The following is a 24162-nucleotide window of genomic DNA, read 5'->3' as shown; positions in this document are numbered from 1 at the left end:
ACCTCCAAACATTTACATGTACTATTTCTTGTAATTGACACACTCTACCCTCACTTCTGCCTGCAACCTTCCTCAAAATTTTGCTAATATGACTCCTCTGGTAGTGTATTTTCCTTTAATCCCTCTCTTCTCTTCCATCCTCCAAGAAGAAGATATATATTGGCATGAAAAACATTTCAAGATGTACTAAATAAAAAACATAGCAACCAGGTGCAGTGACACATGCCTGTAATCTCAGCAACTTGGGAGGCTAAAGCAGGAGGATTGCAACTTTGAGTCCAGCTTCAGCAACTTAAGGAGGACTTTTTTCAAAATAAAAAGAAATGGGGATATAGCTCAAGAGTAAAACACCCCCGGGCTCAAGCTCCTATACTGGAAAAAAAATAATACACAATTCTTTTTTAATATATAATTCTATATTTTTAATGTGTGAATTTATGTTATCTTTTACATAAAAAGTGCTATTTTCTTAGAAGAGACTGTAATTCTCTTTTTTTTAAATATATTTTTTATGACTTATTTATTTATTTATTTTTATGTGGTGCTAAGGATCAAACCCAGCACCTCACACATGCTAGGCAAGTACTGTTCCACTGAGTTACAACCTCAGCCCCTGTAATTCAGAGGAGTAGAATTATAGGGAACTATCACTTTCTAGTACATTTTTTTCCTGATGAAATATACAAAAATGAGATGTTTTTCAGTAGAGGAAAAGGAGTATTTATGAGATAATGGGGTTTTTGTAAGCAATATTTGGTTTCATTCAAACTCATTACCTACAAGCTTATAAAGCTAACATTTTAAAATCTGGCAGACAGCTGAGCACAGTGGTATACACCTATATCCCCAGCTACTTGGGGGGCTGAAGTAGGAGAAATGCAAGTTTGAAGCCAGCCTCAACAACTTAGCAAGACACTGTCTGAAAACAAAAAGGACTGGGGATGTAGCTCAGTGGTAAATCACCCTTGGGTTCAATCCCCATTACCAAAATATAAAAAATAAAATCTGGCAGAAAAATGATCTGAGTCACAGGAAGGATCAGATAAGCTCTGTACATGTTCACTAAAGTAAATATGTTTTCTTACTGCCTTGAAATATAGTTTAAATTATTTGCCCCCCACAATTTTATATTTTCCTTTCATAAAGTAAATGACTTTCTCTAAAGGAAAACATGTAAATAAAATAACACCCTAAGCTACTGTTCAAAATCATTTTATAAGAGAGGATATTCAAGGGTAAGTAGCTTTGTTTATACTTTGGAGTATTACTGTGGCACCACTGGATCAAGATAATTTCATACAATTTGTTAAAATAATTAAGAGATTACCATGTATGTTTGCTTTTTCATTGTATCTTTTATACTTCAGAAAGTTTTACTATAAAGATGATATTTGTTTGGAATCTACCAGTTAATAAATTATAATCATTCTCATACAAATTGTTGAAATTTACATAGTAATATAAACAAGATTTCAAATTCAATGTGTACCTCTCATAGTGAACAATACTTTCCAACTCTTTATTTAATTAAACAAAACTTTGCATCATTTATTTATATATGCATAAGCCATGAACAAAATACATATCATTCTTTAATGACTTGTTTAAAGTAAATCCAATTCCTCTACTTGTCAGTTTTGTTTGGTGTTTGAAAGAATGATCCTTCCAAAATATTTCAGAATTCACATTTTTAACATTTTGGACCTAAATTTTACTTAAGTTAAACTTAAGTTTTACTGTAAATATTTTCACAACTGTAAACAGAAAACTATATGTAGCCATATAATAATTTAAATAACAAGTTTCTTTTGATTTTGCAAATTTAAAGGATTTCTTTCCTCCCTTTTGCTAGCCAGTCTCAGTTGGAGGGCTGATAGTAAACCTTATTGGTATCTGTGCCTTTAGCCATGCCCATAACCACAGCCATGGAGCTTCTCAAGGAAGCTGTCACTCATCTGATCACAGCCATTCACATCATATGCACGGACACAGTGACCATGGGCATGGTCACAGCCATGGATCTGCAGGTGGAGGCATGAATGCTAACATGAGAGGTGAGTCCTTATGCAATATTCTGTTACCTTTCAACTGTGTTCTGAATTAATATTTTGTGCTTGTTTTTATTCAGTATTCACTCTATAGTACACTGTTATTTTTAGAAAGTAATCTGGCTTTAAAAAAAAAAAAAAGGTTTGAGCAGGACACATTGGTGCTCCCCTGTGGTATCTACTCAAGAGACTGAGAGACTGAGGCAAGTAAGATTACAAGTTTGAGGGCAGCCTCAGCCATTTATTAAGACCCTGTCTCAAAAATAAATAAATAAATAAAAATAAAGGGCTGGGAATATAGAGCTAGGGATATAAATCAGTGGTACAGTACCCCTGGGTTCAACCATAGTGCTAAAAAATAAATTAATTAATTAATAATAATAATAATAAATTAACTTAAAAATTAAAATTAAAAAATCTGAAGTTGCCTTCGGTAGAAAACACTGGTATTTGGCCAGGTATGGTGGCGCACACCTTTAATCTCAGCTACTCAGGAGACTGAGGCAGTAAAATTGCAAGTTCAAGTCCAGGCTGGACAATTGAGATCCCATCTCAAAATAAATAATAAAGGGTTGGATTGTAGCTCTGTGATAGAGCATTAGCCTAGTATATCAAGGCTCTGGTTTCAATCCCTGGTACTACCCACCCATAAAAGAAAGAAAACAGGCATGTTTATTTAAGTAAAATGGAATATTATTCATCTTTTTAAAACTAAGAAAGTTCTGTAACACGCAACAACATGGCTTGAAGATATTATGCTAAGTGAAATAAGCCAATCACAAACAGTTCCTGCATGATTCCACTTCTGTGTGATGAAATTCATAGATTCAACAGTGGTGACTGGGAAGAGAGGACAATAAAGGTTGCTGGTCAACAGGCAGAAAGTTTCAATTAAGCAAGATGAATAAGTTCACAAGCTCTTTTCTATAACATCATACTACTAGGCAACAGTAATGTATTTTGCCATTAAAATTTGGTTAAGAGGGTAGTTATTATGTTAAACGTTCTTACCATAATAAAGTGAATTTTTTAGAAAGTGAAAATCAAGGGTCTGGGGGATAGCTCAGTGGTAGAGCATTTTGTCTAGGCCCTGGGTTTGATCCCTAGCGCCACCAAATATATATATATATGTTCATAATGTCTACTTTTAAATTATTGAGGTCTTTTTCATAGTGACTGTTCAATAACTATTGGTTGCAAGGGAAACACTAAATGTACTATATGAACTTTGACTACAAAAAAATAGGAAATGTTTATTGTACTATAAAGTATGGGGAATGTCTTAATCTCACTGTGTTGAATTCTTTAGACTAACTGCTTAATATTAAAAACTTTGGTGATGTCAAAACCTGGCTCAGGCCATAATTTTTTTTTTTTTTTTTTTTTTTTTTTGCGGTGCTGGGGATTGAACTCAGGGCCTTGTGCTTGCAAGGCGAGCACTCTACCAACTGAGCTATCTCCCCAGCCCACTCAAGCCATAATTTTTTAGGAAGCCTTCCCAGAAAAAGTACACCTCTTAAAACTTTACCACACTTGTGTCCTAGTTGCCCATTTCTTTACTTTTTACTGTACACTAAATGCCTTAAAGACAGTGACCAAAAATGCCAAACATTTGCTACTGTTGGTGGTTTTTTTCCCCCCTGGCCTGGTTGCTTTGGTAACAGAGAAAGATGCCAGCAGTTTAACCAGTGATCTGAGAGAAAGTGTGTGTGTTGGGGATGAAGAGGTTGGAATTATATTCTGGGTTTATGAAAGAATTTTTTCTTTATGGATTCAGTAGAGTATAAATAAAAGATGCTATGGATGTCTGGAAAAAATAAAAAATAAAAAGACAGTGACCATGTCCATCTGAAGTATCAGCCACTAGCAAAGTGACGATGCCTAGTAGGTGCCCAGCAATATTGGTAGCAAGGATAAAAGAGCTAAATTAGATATTTTAATGTGTAATGTTTTTATATATTTTCTTTGTAGGTGTATTTCTACATGTTTTAGCAGACACACTTGGCAGTATTGGTGTGATTGTATCCACAATTCTTATAGAACAATTTGGATGGTTCATTGCCGATCCCCTTTGTTCTCTTTTTATTGCTGTATTAATATTTCTCAGTGTTGTCCCACTGATTAAAGATGCCTGTCAAGTTCTCCTTCTGAGACTACCACCAGAATGTGAAAAAGAATTACATATTGCTTTAGAAAAGGTACTGTATGTAATATCTTTACTATTGTTTTCCTTTTAAAATAGCATTTAAAAATGAATTAATTGACCTGGCAAGAAATGTGCAAGAAAAAAATTTTTTTTTTTTTTTTTTTACTTAACGGATATAAAACAGACTGAATAAAGGGAAAGAGAGATGTTCTTGGATGAGAATACTGTATTATAAAGATGTTGATTTTTGTTGTTTAGATCTGAATTCATTTGTCTCACATTGGAATTTTGTGTTGCTTTTTATTTGTAGGGCTAGACAATCTAGTATTATTTTGAACTTATTTGGAAGAGTTAGTGCTTGAGAATAAACACACTTTAAACAAATAAAGTTAGTCAAGTTTTCTCCCTGTCTCACAATTAGTGAATATTACAGTCTTCTTTTAAAAGTATTTTTTCAGCCGGGCATGTGACACATACCTGTAATTCCAGTGATGTGGGAGACTGAGTTAGGAGAAGCCCAAGTTTGAGGCCAGCCTCAGCAACTTAGTGAGGTTCTAAGCAACTTAGCAAGACCCTGTCTCAGAAGAAGAAATGAAGGGGCTGGGGCTGTAGCTCAGTGGTAGAGCACTTGCTTCACACGTGCTAGGCACTGGGTTTGATCCTCAGCACAACATAAAAATAAGTAAATAAAGATATTGCGTCCATCTACAACTAAAAAATATTTAGAAAAAAATAAAAAGTGCTGGGATGTAGCTCAGTGGTAAAGCACCCCTGGGTTTAATCCTTAGTAACAAAAATAAAATAAAATAATAATGAAAAGTGTTTTTTATTTCAAAGAAAATATATATGTCCAACACAGAAAATTTCAAAATACAAAAAAGAAAAAAGAAAACCACATGAATTTGACCACCTGGGAAGAAATACTTTTCCAAGTTGTTTTTCTGTATAAAAATATTTCAAAAATAAAAAAAAGCAAAAACTTTTTTGTACTATTTTATGTTTTTCCCCATTTATTTAAATGTTACATTGAAAAATATTCTAATAGATTTTTTATAACTTTATTTTTAATTTATTTTTTAAGGTGCTGAGGATCAAACCCAGTGCCTTACATGTGCTAGGCAAGTGCTATACCACTGAGTCACAATCCCAGCCCCTTTAATAAATTTTTAATGATGGTGTGCCATTACATAACCAATCTTCTGTTTTTGAACATTGAGGATAACTTTTGAATATCTTAGCTCTATATAACAATAATGTTTATGTATGTATCTGTAATTGAACCCATGTATTTCATTAAACATATCCAGATTATATTTAGAACAGGCAAAGTATATATCAGTGAAAGATACCTTTACTTCAAACTAGCTGTCTCTCTCCTGTACCTTACTACTTCTGGCCTATCCTCATTACCATTTTCTTTTTTCTAATCAGTATAATATTGATTTCTAAACCAAGGCATTTATATATTTGCTTTCTAGCAAAGAGCATCCCATTGCATTAAGTAAATTAGTCTGAGCTGGGTACAGTGGCACATGCCTGTAATCCCAGCCACTCAGGAGACTGAGGGAGAAGGATCATAAATTCAAATCCAGCCTCAGCAACTTGACGAGGCCCTTAGCAACTCAGTGAGACCCTGTCTTTAATAAAATATTTTAAAGTCTGGGGATGTGGCTCAGTGGCTAAGCATCCCTGGGTTCAATCCCTGGTACCAAAAAAATAAATAAAAATAAATAAATAACTTAGCCTTTAAGACCATTTATATCACCTCTTCTTTGATTCGACAGATACAGAAAATTGAAGGATTAATATCATACCGAGACCCTCATTTTTGGCGTCATTCTGCCAGCATTGTGGCAGGAACAATTCATATACAGGTGACATCTGATGTTCTGGAACAAAGAATAGTACAGCAGGTAATAACTTTTGTTTTAGTAATTTTGGTTGAGATGATTTATACTTAAAATTGCAAACATCATTATATGGCTCAATAGTCATTTACTCTACAGAAATATCAATCTTAGCCAGATGTAGGGGTGCATGCCTATATTCCCAGCTACTCAGGAGGCTGAGGCAGGAAGATTGCAAGTTGGAAGCCAGCCTGCACAACTTAGAAAGAACTTGTCTCAAAATAAAATAATGGAAAAAAAAAAAAAAAAGGACTGGGGCTATAGCTTAGTGGTAGAATGCCTGCCTACCATGTACAAAGCCCTGGATTCAATCCCTAGTACCACCAAAATAAACAAACAAATAAATAAAAATGTCAGTCTTTCAGCAGTTCAAGGGTACGATCACTTATTTTTTTATACCTAGATTTGTTTTCTGTCCAAAAAATGTTAAAAATCATTTTAATATCTAGAGGGCAGACTCAATGTAAAAAAATTTCATTTATGATCCATCTTGGTTCCCAGTTGATTATCAAGAAATAAATTATTGGAAATATACCCGAAATTAATAACTAAGTTGGCAGGATATATGCTATGTGTGGAGATAGGAATCAAAACAGTCCCTAGGGCTGGAGATGTGGTTCATGGTAGAGCACTGACCTGGGCATGTGTTAAGGCCCTAGATTCAATCCCAGTACCAAACACACAAAGAAAAATTCTTGTGGCCCTATGGTAGATACAACAGATGGAAACCATAGCTGTTTTCCTTTACTACTTTAAATGTCAGGTCAGTAATTTAATGACCTTCTTAACAGATGTATTCCAACATTTTGACTAGATAATAAACATTTCTCTGAGGGTTTATCTTAGACTATTAACTATAAAAAATATATTAATTATTTAAGATGTGTACTAAATGCTTTAAAATGTCTGGATTTTTGTAACAGGTTACAGGAATACTTAAAGATGCTGGCGTAAACAATTTAACAATTCAAGTGGAAAAAGAGGCATACTTTCAACATATGTCTGGCCTGAGTACAGGATTTCATGATGTTCTGGCTATGACAAAACAAATGGAGTCCTTGAAATATTGCAAAGATGGAACTTATATCATGTGAAATAACTCAGGAATTATCCCTGGGAAATGAACAATGGTTAAATGACTCTGTTTATAATATTGCCAGGACAAAAATTGCACATAATTGTACAATAACCTTTAAAGCTCCCTACTGTTGGATCAAGGAATCTTTCTTAAAGAAAATTTAAATACAGAATTAAGCATAATGGTATAAGAAAAATAATTAACCACATTTGAATTATGTGTATGAGAGCAATCTCAAGATTTGAGTGAACATGATGTACTGCATCGTCTTCAAAAATGGACACATAATGATGGATTCTGGTGAAGACCAAAATTACTTCTGTATGTTTACTTTCTATCAGAAAGCATCTCCATTGTAAATATGTATTTACATGTTTATTACAAAGACCCAAATGAAAAGTTTTTAGTCATTTTTTGCATAGCCTAAGGATGAAATAGGAATAAAAATTCTATATTTATGGATTTTCTGTATATAAAACTCTTTTCTAATTATAACTTAAGTCCATTAAGTAAAACGTTTTGCCACTTTAAATGTAAACTAAATTATTTAGAAGAAACTTCAACCACTGATTTGAGATAAGCAGTGAGAACAGGGAAGGATAACATTACAGTTTTTGATGTATTACAAAACCAACCACTCTGTAAAATAAATTTTTTTACTTTTGGTAATATTTGCAAATGAATAATTAATTTATTAGGGTAAAGAACTTAGTGTAAGTTGTGTCCATGTTATTCATTTACTTGCCATCTTCCTCCAAAGTAGAATATTCCATTTCTTGTTACTCATTTGGCATTCCAAGCTATTTATCACACTGGTATCCAAGCAATCCTAGGCTTCTCAACTTCTCATTTGCCTCCATATGTTCTGGAACAGCCAACTGAGAGAATCATAAGTAATTGCCAATTCAGAGTTTAATTCTCTGCCTATGGATAGAATTTTTTCAAATTTCTGGAAAAGTGTAGCTTTATAAGAAATAATCAAAGAATAGTTGTTATGTCAAGTTTAATAAATAAAACTTGTCAGTGAACATTTGGACAGCATGAAATCAAAATGCCATGTAATTACTTTCAGTAGTGTTATCTAATTATATTTTCTAATTTTAACTGGATATATCATCCAAAAAGATTTTATGATAAATATATAATATATGCAGTTTTATGAACACCAAAGAATGTTGTCCAAAAGATATACTTTTGTATATCTATTTATATGCATCTAAATAGTTTCATTCTTATGCTAGGAATTTTGATAAGTAGGATAAATTTAGTATGGGTACTATTTTCTTATCTATCTCATAATGGCAAACGTATTGTAAATCATATTTTTGTCTTACCAGTTTTAATATGTGAGGAATTTTAGAAATTTGCTGTAAGTTATTTTTATAATCCTTGTCTTCTCTTTGCACATTTTTTGGTCCAGAATCTTCAGTACATATTAAAATTTTTGAGTGGTGGGAAAATAATTGCACATTGATGTTTTAATGCAATTTTTATAAAGATTTTTTAAATAAAAATTTTTAAGCAGTTAGGTACAATAAATATTGTACTAATGTTAAAATTTTATTTCCCTTAGAAGGCAAATAACAGCAAAAATAAATTAATATGATTGAGAACTATAAGGGTAGAAGAGAAGTGGGGCTGACAGTTAAGGGGATACAGCTGGAAATTAGAGCAACTAAGTTTTGAAAGCATCAAATTGCCAGTTCCAGTTCATGGAAGACATGTGACTTTAGGCAAATCAGCCTCTTTTTTTATATTTTTTTCCTCATTCATAAAGGCAGTAAAATCTGCTCAAATCTATTTCACCAGGGTTTGGGAACCAAAGGAATAATGTATGTTGTAAAGGGTTAAATAAAGTTGAAGAATCATTATTTTAACTTGGACTTCAAAGGCAACTTTCATTAATTTCTCTTTTTTAAAAAACAAATCAACATTCCAAGAGGTTAATTAGATATTAAGTGTATATCTAATTAATATCTAAGTGTATATCTAAATAATATCCAAGACAGAAGCCTATTTTGATAGTTCATTTGCTCCATAAAAGGTAGTGATTGTTAACTATTCTCTCAACCATTATTTCTGTTATTACCAATTTAGGAGCATGTGATTTCCATTTAAAACAAACTTTGCATCTTTTATAGTATAAATTTGTTGTTCCTGCGGCAGGGCATGGTGTTACCTGTTACTCAGTGACTCATGAGGCTTAGGCAGAAGGATTGTGAGTTTGAGATCACCCTCAGCAATCAGAAAGGCCCTAACCAACTTAGCGAGTCCCTGTCTCAAAAAAAAAAAAAAAAAAAAAAAAAATTAAAAAGGGCTAGGGATGTGGCTCAGTTGTAAAGCACCCCAGGGTTCAATCTCCTAGTACCAAAAAAAAAAAAAAAAAATTTTTTTTTGTTGTTCCTTTAACATAATGACTGATCAAATATTAACTTTTTTCTAGTTTCAGAGGAAAAATAATGAAGCTACATAATTAGATGCTTCTCACCAAAGGATTTTTTTTTTTGCTTTAAATTTAGATAAAATGTACATATTCATAATATATACACTGGAAACAACCTAAAATGTTCATCAATAAGAATTAATTAAAAAGTGGTGGTATATTCATTTGGAATACTACTCAGCTGTAAAAATAAAATTGGACTTCTCAAAAACAAGTACACTGAAAGAAGCCAGACACAGAGTTCACAGTGATTCCTTTATATGATTAAGTCCAAGAATATATAAGACTAACCTAGGGTTTGAGGTGTAGCTCAGTGGTAGATAGCTTGCCTAGCAAGCATGAGGCCCTAGATTTAATTCCCAGAACCGAAAAAATAAAGACTATAGTGATAGAACACAGGAAGTGGTCTGTATAAGTTTTCTATTGCTGTTATAACAACAAATTATTGCAACCTCACTGGCTTCTATAGGTCACTTCATAGAGCTAAAATGGAGGTGTCAGCAGGTCAGTGTTTCTTCTGGAGACTCCAGGGTAGAATCTGTTTCCCTGGATCTTTCAAGTTGTTGGCTAAAGTTAGTCTTTCTGTATATAGACTGAGATCCCTGTTTCTTTGCTGCTATTCCCACCTTCTAGAGGTCAGCTGCTTTCTTTGGCTTATGGACCCTTTCCTCTGTCTTCAAGCCAGCGGCAAGTCACTTGTCATGCTTCAGATATCTCTGCCCCTCTTCCCACTGTTGCATCCTCAGACTGTTTTTTCCACCTTCCTCTTCTACTTTTAAGGACTCAGTGTGGTTACATTAGGCCCATGCACATAATCTAGGATATCCTCCCCATCTCAAAGTTCTGAAAGTCCCTTTTGCCACATAAACGGAATCATAGGTTCCAGGCTTTAGGGCCTGGACAGCTCTGGGGAAGATGTTACTCTGCCCACAGCACATGTTGTCTTGAGGGTGCACAGGATGTACTGGAAAGGAGGAAAAGGGAATGTTTGAGGAGTGTTGGGACCATTCTGCATCTTGGCAGGGTAGTGGTTACACAGCTATACACAACTGTCAAATCTTTTAAATTTTAATTTCTACATTGTTGCATTTTCTTTTTCAAGTTGTTCTGGGGTTTTTGTTTGTTTTTAGCTTTTCGCTATTTCACGATAATTTTGTGCTGGGCACTACGTTAAGCATTTTACATGACCATATCGTAACTTTTTTTTCTCCTAGTGCTCTGGTGTTACCATATATTAAATACATGTTAACTGATCAAGTTTGATAGTGCATTATGGTTGACTAGATTTTTTTCAGATATATGTTGTTCCATTTTATGGTTATTTTTCATTTGAACTCAGAGTCTAAGGAGAGACCCCCTGCAACTGTGGTATAGTACCTAAAGTTTTCAATATTAATATTTACATAGTTATGGAAAGCCTTTTTAATAAAATGTTCTGGGTGCTGTGGTATAGGCCTATAATCCCAACTACTCAGGAGGCTGAGGCAGGAGAGGCAGGACAGCAAGTCTGATGCCAACCTGAGCAACTTAGCAAGACCCTATCTCAAAATTTAAAAATAAAAAGGGCTGGTGATGTATTTCAGTGGTAAAGTGTCCCTGGTTCAATCCCCAGTACCAAAAGAGAAGTGGGGGAGAGCTGGGGAGGTAACTCAGTGGCAGAGCACTTACTACACTGCTATGGGGATAAAGTCATCAATAATTAACAGTCCTGCCCTGACAAATATACTTTCTAATGAAGACAGCCTAATATGTAACGAAATGTCAGGTATGCTAAATGCATAAAGAAAAGCAGTGGGGCTGGGGGTATAGCTCAGTTGGTAGAGTGCTTGCCTCGCATGCACAAGGCCCTGAGTTCGTTATCCCCAGCACCGCAAAAAAAAAAAAAAAAAAAAGGCAATAACTATGGAACCCTTCCCATGTGCCAGATGAACACTGGCTTAAGCAATAAATACACATAATTATTATCTTCATTTTACTAATGAAGAAACTAAAGCAAGAAAAGTTTAATTAACTTTCCAAAATCATACAGCTAGTAAATGGGAAACCAGCTCTTCAAACCAGGCCTTGTGGATTCAGAGTTGACATTCAGCTAAAGCAGGGTTCAAGCCAAAGTGCCAGAGAATTTACTAAAGAATGGTCAAAGAGGATCTCTGTGGAAGAAGGCTTTAGGGCCTGATGGAAGAAAGGAGACAATATCTACTATTTTAGACTGAGAGAACATAAATGCAAGAGCTTTTGAGACAAGAAGTACTTACCATAATTTCAAAACAAAACAGGCTGGGGGTGTAGCTCAGGTGATGGAGCACTTGCCTGGCACATGCAAGGAAAGGCCTGGGGTTTGATCTCCAACACCACAGGAAAAGAAGAAAAAAAAAAATATATATATATATATACATATCAAGAAGGTCAGTGATGCTGCAAGATTAGGCAGGTGACACATTGAGGACATTGGAGACTGTAGGTGTACCTCTCAGAGTAAGGGACTGTCATGAACCAATGTGTTTCAAAAGGATCAGGGTAGGAGAGTGAGTAGGATATAGTGGACAGTTGGAAGGTTTTCACTGAAGCCCAGCAGAGAGATCAGTGACTGGGACTAGGTAACATACTCATTGCCTCTTATCTGTAAATTTGTTTTTCAAGATAAAAACATGAATCAGACACAAAGCCTGTCTTCAGTATGCTTATTACAGTAGGTGATAAAAGACACACAACTATAAAGATTGAGAGAGATTTGATGCCTTCACAGAGCAGCAAAGTTCAGAATGTAGAGGTTACTTTTAGCTGGAAGAGAAGACTTCACAGAGATAGCATTTATAGACCTAAAGGACCAGTTAGGTTTGGAAGTACAACAAGAAGATCATTCCACATTTGTGGTTGTTTTTGCATGATCACATATTTCAGATTTGTAGACCTATGAGGTCAGGAGTGGGGTTTTGAGGGTATTTGAATACCTGTGCCTCTCTTTAACCATTACCAGTTAATCAAATTATACTGACTTATCCTTTACAAATGCCTCACTTTAAGTAGGATTTCCCATTATTGGTTGCCTCAATTTTCCATAAGAGCAAGATAGGAATACCTAATATGAAAGACTGAAAATTGATACTGAGATAGGCTGGCCTAGGAATCAGATTCTCCACTACAGATGTGATCCAAGGTCCACTTATTCTCTGACTTAAACTGATGAAATCTGGATCCACTAAATATATGATAGATTCCTACAGGATTTATGGAAGCAGTTAATTTATGGGTACACTTTTATTAAAAATTTACTCAATAGATGCATTAAGTGCCCAATATACATAAAGCAGGGTGATGATACAAAAGATGTGTAACATGATTTCTGCCCTCACAAGAAGGCACCATTTACTGAGCATATAAAAAGTTGTAAAATAGGAGCTGAGGATGTAGCTCAGTAGTATGGCATTTGCCTACTAAACACAAAGTCCTGAGTTCAATCCACAGCATGCACATACACAAAAAAAGATACACCAAAAATATATAAAACAATAGAGCATAAAGCCATGCAAGCTCTGAGAATGAAAAAAGCAATACTGTTACACATTCAAAGGAGGACAAGAACTCTCTCCTGAGAAATGAGAAAAACCTTTATGGATGAGAGGGCCTATGTTAATAATGTGGGAAAATCAGTGGAGTTAGCTTTTTTTTTTTTTTTTTTTTTTTTTTTGGTACTGGGGTTGGAAGCAAGGGCCTCTACACAGGCTAGGCAAATGGTCTATCGCTGAGCCTATAGCAATGACTTTGAAGCTTGAAGTCTGGCTCATTTCATATCCTAGCCATCTGACACATCTGTTTAAACTCTGATCTTCAGATTAATCAGCTGTGAGCACCACAGTTTTGGGGTGATCAATGGGGCATTTCTTCTATTCATGACCCCACTAATCAGCAGAATGTAAAGTATAGCTGGGCACCAATATAAAACTTATCAAATTGTGGGAGTTTTTTTGTTTTTTGTTTTCCAGTACTGGGGATTCCCAGGCCTGGTGCATGCCTGCATCTACCTCTGAGTTACATCCCACCCCCTTTTTTTTCCTTTTTTTTTTTTAAAGACAGGGTCACATTAAATTGCAGAGGCTGCCCTTGAACTTGCAATCCTCCTACCTCAACCTCCAGAGTAGGGATTACAGGCATGCACTACCATGCCCAGTTTAAATTTTGCTTTCAAATTCCCACTGTTACATTTCATGTTTCTCAGCCTGGCTTTGCGGGCCTCAGGCTACTACTCAGTCCTCTACAAAAACTACTCTGTTTAAAAAAATGTCATTCGACCAGAGTGGAATGTGGAGAGAACCCTCACTTCAATTTCTGGGAGGGCCTCATTCTCTATTCTCCACCACTCTTCTTTGAGGCCTCCTCTTTTATTACTTGTCCTTTCTCTTATTCATTTCCCTCTTTTTTTTTTTTTTTTTTTTTTTGTACTGGGGAGTGAACCCAGGGGCACTTAACCACCGAACTACATCCCCAGCTCTATTTTCTATTTTATTTAGAAACAAGGTTTCACTGAGTTGCTTAGTGTCTTGCTTTTGCCAGAGGCTGGCTTTGAACTCGTGATCTCCTTCCTCAGCTTCCCAAACCACTGGAATTACAGGCCTGTCTCACCATACTCAACTTTTTATTTTTGAGATGCCCAGGCTGGCCTCACACCTTTGAACACAAATGATCCTCCTGCTTCAGTCCCCCAGGGCACATTATACTACACCCTGCTTGACTCCACCTTGCCCTCACTTAATTTAGCAAACTGAAGGTCACATGAGGACTAAAGTTAAGCCTTGTAACAAGATTTCTCAAATAGGTAGGACATTTACTTGTGAAATATTCTGCCTCAGGAAGCATAACTTACTCCTAGAGCAATGTCTTTAGAAAACAAAAAAACTAGTTCTCCTCCCTGGACTGCTATAATCATTACAATAAATAAAGCTTTTATCTATGCTGAGGAAACCTTTGCATGAAAAGTCAAAGTATGATTACACAAGGCCACATGTGAAATATAACAAAATACAAATTTTTACTACCTTCTCAAGTACTGATTCCAAAGACTTCTATAAACCCCCTGCATACCCGTAAACCAAGCAAAACTGAGACAGGAGCATCACAAATTGGAGGCCAGCCTCAGCAATCTAGAGAAATGAAAATTTTATTTTAAAAATAGAGTGGGGCGTGGTGGGGCAGGCCTATAATCCCAGCGGCTCGGGAAGCTAAGGAAGAACAATCGCAAATTCAAGGCCAGCCTCAGAAATTTAGCGAGGCCCTAAACAATTTAGTCAGAACCTATCTCAAAAAATAGAAAAGGGCTGGGGATATGGCTCAGGGGTTGAACGCCCCTGGGCTCAATCCCTAGTACCAAAAATAAAATAAAGGGCTGGGAATGAAGCGCTGTGGTAGAGCACCTCTGGGTTTAATCCCCATAACCAAAAAAATAAAAATAAAAAAGTAACTGTGAGATATGGATACGTTAATTTTGCTTCAATAAGGTACCCATTTTGGTATGTGTATGTATCTCATACCACCATGTTGTAAATCTAAAGTACCATCCCACAAAGGTACTGGAGTGATCGAAGGAAAGAATTACCTATATTAAAGCCTTTCACGTGCTTTAAGATGTTACTACTTCTACTGAAGGGGAGGAGAGTGTACGACAATAAACCGGACTAGACCCACAAGTGCCAGTTTCTAAAACTACGTACGCTCCACCATCGTTTTTTCCGAATAGGAAAGACTCCAGCCTGCGCCTGGCACACGCACTCACGCCCTCTAGGTGGGCGGTGCACGCAACGCGCCTCTCCCAGGTGGCCCTGAGCTGCCGTAGGGCGCAGGCGCGGAGTCAGATTACGCGAGATGAGAGCGGTGCCTTGGGGATCGCAGCCTCGCTCTGGCCCCGCCCCTGTCGAACGTCTTCTCGGGGTCGCTCTGGAAACGCATTCTGCAAGAACAGACTGGGACCAATGGGAAGCGAGCGAGTACCATGAATGGACCAATAAGGAGGGAGTGGTGCGGGGTTTAAACCCGAGCGGGGCCGGCTCCTCCCGGCGTGCTGCAGAGGAACGACTGTTTATCTGTGGTGGGGTCAAGTCTTTGGTTAGTCCGAGACTCCGGTGTTCCTGTACCTGCTTCTGCCAGCTGAGCCGCTGCCTGGTGAAAAGAAAGCCATGGCGCTCCGAGTCACCAGGGTGAGCCGTTACGGACCGTGAAAAAACGCGGTCTTCCTTGCTCCGGGCTTCTGCCTTATCTCACCTGCGGGAGTCCCCCGAACCCGAGAGGACCACGGCAGCGGTGGGGGGCAGATGGGAGAGGGGTTACCGAGAGAGCGCCTAGCTGGGCCTGTGGCATGCTGGGGGAGTTCTGGGGACGAAGGGAGGTGAGAAAGAGCCGAATGGATCTTGGATGTAGATCTGGAAAGTAGGTGGAAGAGGATCAACGGGAAACCTTTTAAAAAGCAATGGAGGGCCGCCAAGTCAGCCCTCCACCCATTGAGCAGCCCTCTTCCCATAGGAGTGTCTGTACTTGAACGCACATTTCCAATGTAAATTCACGGTGTTTCGGGGCTGGATGGGGTACATGAAAAGCTTTTGGGAGGAAAATGCTGAGGCCATAGAACCTGGAACTCAGGTTTCTCCTCAGAACCCATTTGCAGCCAGCTTTCCTTCTGAAAGCCTCAATTGTTCCCACCTTAATTAACCCTTGACTTACTCGAGCCTCTCTGGACCAGCCTTCAAAAGTGTTTTCTTCTTTCAGAACATGAAAATTAATGCCGAAAATAAGGCCAAGATCAGTATGGCAGGTGCAAAGCGTGTCCCTGTGGCCACTGCTGCAGCCTCCAAGCCTGGGCTAAGGCCAAGAACAGCTCTTGGAGATATTGGCAATAAAGTCAGTGAACAGCTGCAGGCTAGAGTGCCTCTGAAAAAGGTAACTCTCTCCTGAGCCATCTTCCCCCGAAGAGCCCACATTCCAGCTGTGACCCTTGATAGAGAAACATTTCATTCTGTGTTTCACAGGAAGCAAAACCATCAACTACTGGAAAAGTTATTGCTAAAAGACTTCCAAAACCTCTGGAAAAGGCACCTGCGTGTGTTCCAGAGCCTGAACCTGAACCTGAACCTGAACCTGAGCCTGTCAAAGAAGAAAAACTTTCGCCTGAACCTATTTTGGTAAACTTACTCTTTATTGAGTGCTTAGCATAAGGCAAGCCGTGCCAAGTACTTTATGTGCATTAACTAACATAATCTTTATTTATTCTTTCAGGGTTAGGTATTATTTCTAGTTTCTGGATAATGGATCTCCCCAGCCCAGAACCTTTGTTTTTAATTGCTTTCTTATATTACTCCCTTTGTAAATGATATTAAATAGTTAGATGCCTGAAGCTACAAAAATCTTTGTCTAAGTATGAGCCAATTCTATCCAAAATTCACTGAATGAAACAATGTTTTCTTGAACTTTTTAATCCCTAATATGACCATTAAAGAATTGACTATGATGTTGGAGTATATAAAGTAAGGGGAGGGATATATATACATATAGAGAGAGAGTGGGGAAGAAAATAATTTAACAGTCTAAAAACCAAGAACTTGTGACTAGGAAAGTAATTAGCTGGTAGGGTAATTTGCTTAGGGTCTCACTAAGCACAAGACTGGCTTTCAACTTCTGATTCTCGTGCCTCAGCCTCCCAAAGAGCTGGGATCATAGGCCTGTGCAACCTTGCCTGACCCCTTACTGATTCTTACCTTTGCTTTCCCACTTAAGAATGCCTTCCCCACCCTCTATCTCATTTAGCAAATAATCTTTTTGTCTTTATCAAAACAGCTCAAGCATCAATTCCTGAAGCTTCCTCTAATTTTCCCCACACTATCTCTGTTTCCACAATCTTCTTAGTTTATTTGTCTCTACTAAGTTTAAAGCCCCTTGAGGATGCTATGAGATCAGTTTGACTTGAAGGTGCTCAATAAGTATTTGAACAGTGGGGTCAAAGGAGTGTAAAGGAAATGGTTAATGGTAATAAAATCAGTTAATCCTTGGTAGCCAGGACAGAACTTGTATTTCCCTGAGTAGTGAGAAGCAATCCCTGTTTTATAACAGACTAAAGGTTCATTTATCTTTCTTTTGGCAGTGCTGGGGATTAAACCCAGAGTGTCATTTGTTTTTGAATTAACTTCACATGATGCTAATAAACAGCTTCATTACATGCTGATTTTCTTTGACAGAAAGCTTAGAATATGAATTTATTTACCTCTTATTCTGCTGACTTAAATTAGCTTAATCTAATTTGGAATTTTGCTTTTTATATTAATCACTTCCTAAAAAGAAATTGAACAAAACTGATACTTTTCCTCTAAGAAAATGAATTGTCTATTCAGCAGTATTGTTTATTGAGTTGGTGATACCAATAATCTGACCTTCATTCCCAAGTTATAGTGTGTGTCTTCTGCTATTATTTCAAAAGGTCTCTCTGTTTCAAGGTTGATACTCCCTCTCCAAGCCCAATGGAAACATCTGGATGTGCTCCTGCAGAAGAATATCTCTGTCAGGCTTTTTCTGATGTAATTCTTGCAGTGAATGATGTGGATGCAGAAGATGGAGCAGATCCAAACCTTTGTAGTGAATATGTAAAGGATATTTATGCTTATCTGAGACAACTTGAGGTCAGTATAATCACTAGAGTCTGCTTTTTTCTAAACTGCATTTAATTTTTTTAAAAATTTTTGAGTCTTTTGTTTGAAATATTTCCCAGGCTTGAATTCCTGGGTTTAAGTGATGCTCCTGCATCCGTCTCCTGAGTAGTAGGGACTGCCAGCATGTGCCACTATGCCCAGCTATTAAAGATATTTTCTATCAACAGTTTACAATAATAAAGCAGGACTCCGGCAGCATTTCCCTGTTGTGTGTGTGTTGGCGGGGGAGGTGTGCTAAGGATGAAATCCCAGGGGTACTCTACCCCGGCTACATCTTCCGTCCTTTTTATTTTTTATTTTGAGACAAAGTCTCACTAATTTGCCCAACATGGCCTCAAACTTGTGATCCTCCTGCCTCACTTAGCCTCCTAAATTGCTGGGATTACAAGCATTGGATTCCCCCACCCGACACTAGAGATTGAACCCAGGGGCAATTAATCACTGAGCCACATCTGCAGCCCTTATTATTTTGAGACAGGTCTTGCTAAGTTCCTTTTGGATCCTGCTTAGTTGCTGAGTCTGTATTTGAACTTGCAATCCTTCTGCCCTGCCTTAGCCTCCCAAACCACTGGGATTACAGGCATGCACCACCATGCTTGGCAGCATTTCCTAATGATACATTATGTTTTCAATTTCTTCATCAGGGCTGGAGATATAGCTTGGTGGTAGAGTGCTCACCCAACATATGTGAACACTAGATTCAATCCCCAATACCACAAAACAAAAAAATTAAAATTCTCCTTCATCAAACACCAAAAATAAAAAGTCACTAAACAAATCAATGAAGTCTACTTGCCACTTTGAAGAAGAAAGTTCAAAGTTGGTAGATACTATTATGGCTCTTTCTGAAGGAAAGTCCATAGATGTGTAAACACACATCACAGTTGGGAGTGGTGAGTCCCAAACTCCTTGGTTTTAAGAGGACTAACAGGCCAGGCATGGTGGCACACACCTATATTCCAAGCTTCTTGGGAGACTGTCAGGAGCATCACAATTTCAAAATTTTAAAAGGAATAATGGATAAAGATGAAAAAGATGCTGACAGACTATGCCCACTGCCAACACAAAGCTTTTTTGTCAGTGTGCCTGATATGCATCATTTTTTAATCTTACTTAGAGACAGGGTCTTGCTGAACTGCTTAGGGCCTTGCTAAATTGCTGAGGCTGGCTTTGAACTTGTAATCCTCCTGTCTCAGCCCTCCTGAGCTGCTGGTATTACAGGCATGTGCCACCACACCAGACTTATTTTATTTTGAGACAAAGTTGCACTAAATTGCTCAGGCTGGCCTTATACTTAATATTCCTTCTATCTCAGCGTCCTGAGTAGTTGGGATTACAGGTATGCACCACCATGCCTGGTCCACTTCTGAAACTTTCTATTGCCATTTGTGTTTCTTCTCCCAAAACAAGGAAGCATTCCGCATAATAAAATAAAAATTCTAATATAAAGTTAGCAAATATGCCCAGTTGTTTTTAATGCAATCTTCTCATCATTTACATCTTCAATCATACCTGGTCCTTTTGGGTTTCTTCTCACCTTCATTTTATTACTTCGTAAGAGTTGTATTGTAGCCTTGGAGGATTATGTTTAGAAGGTATACATTGCTAGTCCTTAATGGTTCCTTATTCTCTTTAGATATCTTGAGGTTTGTAGTCTGGAACAGGAATGTGGTAGCACATGATATCCAGCTGATCTGCAAATTACTGACATTTTTCTCTATTTCCTAAAAGCTCAGTCAGGCTGAGTCTGGTTTTAGAGTCTTCAGTGAGAAGATCTGAGATGATAGTATGGTGTCTTTATTTGGGAGGATGATGGGTACAGAATGTGAACCAGCCACAGTGATAGTGAATTGAACATCATAACATCTAACAATGTTTAAAACCTGCCACATTGTCCTAGCTAATGTTTGCTTTCTTCCTCAGTGACAGAACTATTTAAAGTTACCATATGAATAATTGGACTAAAAACTTGTAAATTCTAAATACCCCAAAGCTATTCCTTTTTTTAAAATAGTTTTTCTGGACAGAAATGTCACATGCATTTGTGCTTCCAAGGAAACCTGCATTTTCTTTTGCAGGAAGAACAATCAGTGAGACCAAAATACCTACTGGGTCGGGAAGTCACTGGAAACATGAGAGCCATCCTCATTGACTGGCTAGTACAGGTTCAAATGAAATTCAGGTTGCTGCAAGAGACCATGTATATGACTGTTGCCATTATCGATCGGTTTATGCAGGTGAGCCTGGTTCAGTAACTAAGGGTTCTCCATTCTAGGATCCTAGCTGAGTCCAAGAAACTGATTTTTCAGCTAAAATCTGTCTCAAGAGATAGGACATCATTAGTTAGGATTTTACTGTATGTCTCCTTCATAACTGTATCTCCTTTTCAAGTACATGTTATTTATACAGGTGAAATTCTCATTGTAGGATAATTGTGTGCCCAAGAAGATGCTGCAGCTGGTTGGTGTCACTGCCATGTTTATTGCAAGCAAATACGAAGAAATGTACCCTCCAGAAATTGGTGACTTTGCTTTTGTGACTAACAACACTTACACTAAGCACCAAATCAGACAGATGGAAATGAAGATTCTAAGAGTTTTAAACTTTGGTCTGGGTCGCCCCCTACCACTGCACTTCCTTCGTAGAGCCTCTAAGATTGGAGAGGTACATACTTCTTGAGAAGCCTTTGTTAAGATATATTAGGGAGGGCTGGGGTTGTTGCTCAGTGGTAGAGCACTTGCCTAGCATGTTGAGGCACTTTACAGAATTTTACCAATGTAAAATTCTCTGAAAGAAGTTCATTGATATGTGGGTTTTGTTCTAGGTTGATGTTGAGCAACATACTTTGGCTAAATACCTGATGGAACTAACTATGTTGGACTATGATATGGTGCACTTTCCTCCTTCTCAAATTGCAGCAGGAGCTTTTTGCTTAGCACTGAAAATTCTTGACAATGGTGAATGGGTAAGCTCTTGTCTCACAGAACTCCCAAGCTTTTAAATTGTAAATGCTGTTTGAATACAGAATTTTGTCATTAAGACATTTTCCACTGGTTTCTAAATATAGAATCTACTGAAGGATGCTAAAAATAATCTTGTTTATGAGGTCATCTTGATAGAATGCTCTCATTTCTTTTCCTAATTTAATCTTCATAAACCCTTTGAAAAAGACATAGTAACTGTTGCCCTTTATATATGTAGAAACTCTGTCAAATGACATAACTAAAAATTCATTCTAAATCATTGATTAAACTAGTATTTCTTCCATGTATCAAATACTATCCTAAACCCTAGAAATAGAGAAAGTCAGCCAGCGTCAAGGAACTTGGAGTCTAACTTTAGGGTGAACAAGCCGTCAATTACATTAGTGTAATGAGATTTAAGCAGAGGTTTCTACAGAACTCATGAAAGAGAAACTGGGGAAGAGAAAGGCTCAAACTTGTCTTAAATTTCAATTAGAATTAGTCACATAGTACCTATCCCCCTGCTGCTCTTGAATAACATCTAGAAACTTTATGAAAACCATTATTGATGAGTGTTTTTAACATTTTGTTTTTGTCTTAGACACCAACTCTACAGCATTACCTATTATATACCGAAGAGTCTCTTCTTCCTGTTATGCAGCACCTGGCTAAGAATATAGTCATGGTAAATCGTGGGCTTACAAAGCATATGGTAAGTCAAAATAATAGTGAGATGTTGAAAAAATGAGAATAATTCAGATTTAGTGCCTGCAAATACACAGTTTACTTTTCTTTGTGTGTGTGTGTGTGTGTGTGTGTGTGTGTGTGTATACATGTATACATGTATATGTACACACACATACTTAGTTGTCAATTGATCTTTTATTTATTTATATGTGGTGCTGAGTATCAAACCCAGGGCCTCACACATGCCAGGCAAGCGCTCCACCACTAAGCTACAACTCCAGCCCCCATAGTTTACTTTTAAGGAGTTCATGTTAGGTGTTTTGGGTTATTACTGCTGTTGTTTTACTTCTGAGCTGTACCCCAGCCCCAAAGAACTGATGTTTTAAATGAATATTTATAGCATTGGATCTTATAAATCTTCCAACTTTAATCACTGTTATTTCTTTCCCAGACTATCAAGAACAAGTATGCCACATCTAAGCATGCAAAGATCAGCACTCTTGCACAGCTGAATTCTGCACTAATTCAAGATTTAGCTAAGGCTGTGGCAAAGGTGTAACTTGTAAAATTTGAGTTGGAATACTTTATCTGCAAATAAAATTGGCACTATGTGCCACCTGTACATATTATACTACCTTTACATACTTTGAAATAAAGGTTGTGGCCCTTTTTATTTTTCATAACTTAACTCATTTTAATGTGGTTGCTTCCTATTCTTGTCTTAAAAGGATGGTGGGGAACATTTTTTTAAAAAACTGCTTTCAGTTTACTAGGGGATCCAACTGATGTATATAATTGTTGCCTATATGTTAATATACTTGTTTTATATACCTAGCATTTGCTTTTTTATGAGGTGGTAAAAGTATCTAAAACTGTTACTTCCATTAGGGCATACTGCATGTGAACCAAATCACCTTGGAGAATCTTCTACCTAGTTCTGTTTTTAAAGTAGAAGACTACCACCTCATCCCTAGTTCTTTCTGTTTTATTTATTCTGAGGGTTTCTGCCCTAATTGTAAGTGATTTACTTTAACCATTAATTTTGAGCTATCAGCTTTAGTATTTTTTTTTTAATGTTTTCACTTTGAAAAGTAACTTTAATTTACATTCTAAACACAGTTTTCATGTTATATATTTATCTTTTTGTTTAATGGTTTAACAAAATAACAGGATGCTCAAAACATACAAATGTATCCTTTTAAGAAAAAGGTAATTTTCTTAAAATTTCTTTTAAAATTTTCTTTCTCCCTTCTCAATCCCATTGAAGATTTGAAATGTATCCTTCCATGTCTTGTGTGAATATAGACAGACATATAAGTTGTCATGTTTTTTTTAAATAGGTTCCTTCTGTACACAGCAGTTCTTTTCAATGTACATAGACATTCCTGGATTTCTGCATCACATTACATAGTATGGATGTACTGCAATGTATTCAGCTATTGTCCTGTGGGCATTCAGATTGCATTTTGTCTTTCCTCTATGGAACATGCTATTGAAATATCATTTTATACTATGCTTTTCTTTATCTATGCTAGACTTCTCAGAGTACGCATTTTAAGTTCTAATAATAGGTGGAGTCAGATGATTTTCCCAGTGTCATCAGTAGCCTGCAAATGTGCTAGTTTTCTCTGCATCATTGATAGAATTGAAGGTCTTCAACTGTCAAAAAAAAAAAAAAAAAATCTATCTCATTTGTTATTTTAATTTACACTTCTGGTGGCAAGTTGAATAAATTGTTTTATCAATGTGGAATACTTTCCAAGCTTCTCATTTGCCTTTGACTTATGCTATCTTATACCTTGCAGAAAGTTTTCACATAACCGAATCTATTTTTTTTGTTGTTGTTGTTTCTTTTGTTTTTTGGTGCTGGGGATTGAATCCAGGGTCTTGTGCACGCAAGGCAAGCACTCTACCAACTGAGCTATATCTCCAGTCCCTGATTCTGAATTTTTAAGTCTTAAGGTCAACTTCATTCCCAAACTATGAACAATTTCTAAAATTAATTTATCTCATTTAGGTCTATACTGAAGTAAAACATTTTTTAAATTTTTATTCATTTATTTATAGACTAATTCTCACTAAATTTCCTTGGCTGACCTCAAATTTGTGATCCTCCTGCATCAGCCTCCTTAGTAGCAGGAATTATAGGTGTACACCAAACCCAGCCTATATAAAAATTTTCATAGGCCAGGCTGTGTATGGAATC

The 24162-nt window shown here is 36.9% G+C and overlaps 2 protein-coding genes across 2 annotated transcripts in view; both read left to right on the top strand.

Annotated features, from left to right (window-relative positions):
* Nucleotides 1-9854, top strand: part of SLC30A5 (solute carrier family 30 member 5) — a 30811-nt gene extending 20957 nt beyond the window's left edge. Inside the window, exons 13-16 of the mRNA XM_079145199.1 lie at nucleotides 1853-2054; nucleotides 4020-4246; nucleotides 5979-6107; nucleotides 7025-9854. Of these exons, the coding sequence (XP_079001325.1) occupies nucleotides 1853-2054; nucleotides 4020-4246; nucleotides 5979-6107; nucleotides 7025-7195 (729 nt within the window). The 3' untranslated portion in view covers nucleotides 7196-9854. The remainder of the gene's footprint in view (nucleotides 1-1852; nucleotides 2055-4019; nucleotides 4247-5978; nucleotides 6108-7024) is intronic.
* A 5258-nt stretch (nucleotides 9855-15112) lies between these two features.
* Nucleotides 15113-23166, top strand: CCNB1 (cyclin B1). The gene is made up of 9 exons (XM_079145934.1): nucleotides 15113-15810; nucleotides 16376-16546; nucleotides 16636-16788; nucleotides 18094-18276; nucleotides 20385-20543; nucleotides 20734-20970; nucleotides 21131-21271; nucleotides 21871-21981; nucleotides 22408-23166. The coding sequence occupies exons 1-9, from the start codon at nucleotides 15790-15792 to the stop codon at nucleotides 22513-22515; spliced, it is 1284 nt and encodes a 427-aa protein (XP_079002060.1). The 5' UTR covers nucleotides 15113-15789; the 3' UTR covers nucleotides 22516-23166.
* Nucleotides 23167-24162: the final 996 nt, after the last annotated feature.

The sequence above is a fragment of the Sciurus vulgaris genome (assembly GCF_902686455.1).
Source record: "Sciurus vulgaris genome assembly, chromosome: 6".
NCBI lineage: Eukaryota > Metazoa > Chordata > Mammalia > Rodentia > Sciuridae > Sciurus > Sciurus vulgaris.
Note: the sequence above shows the minus strand (reverse complement) of the source record. Positions and strands in the feature narration are given on the sequence as shown.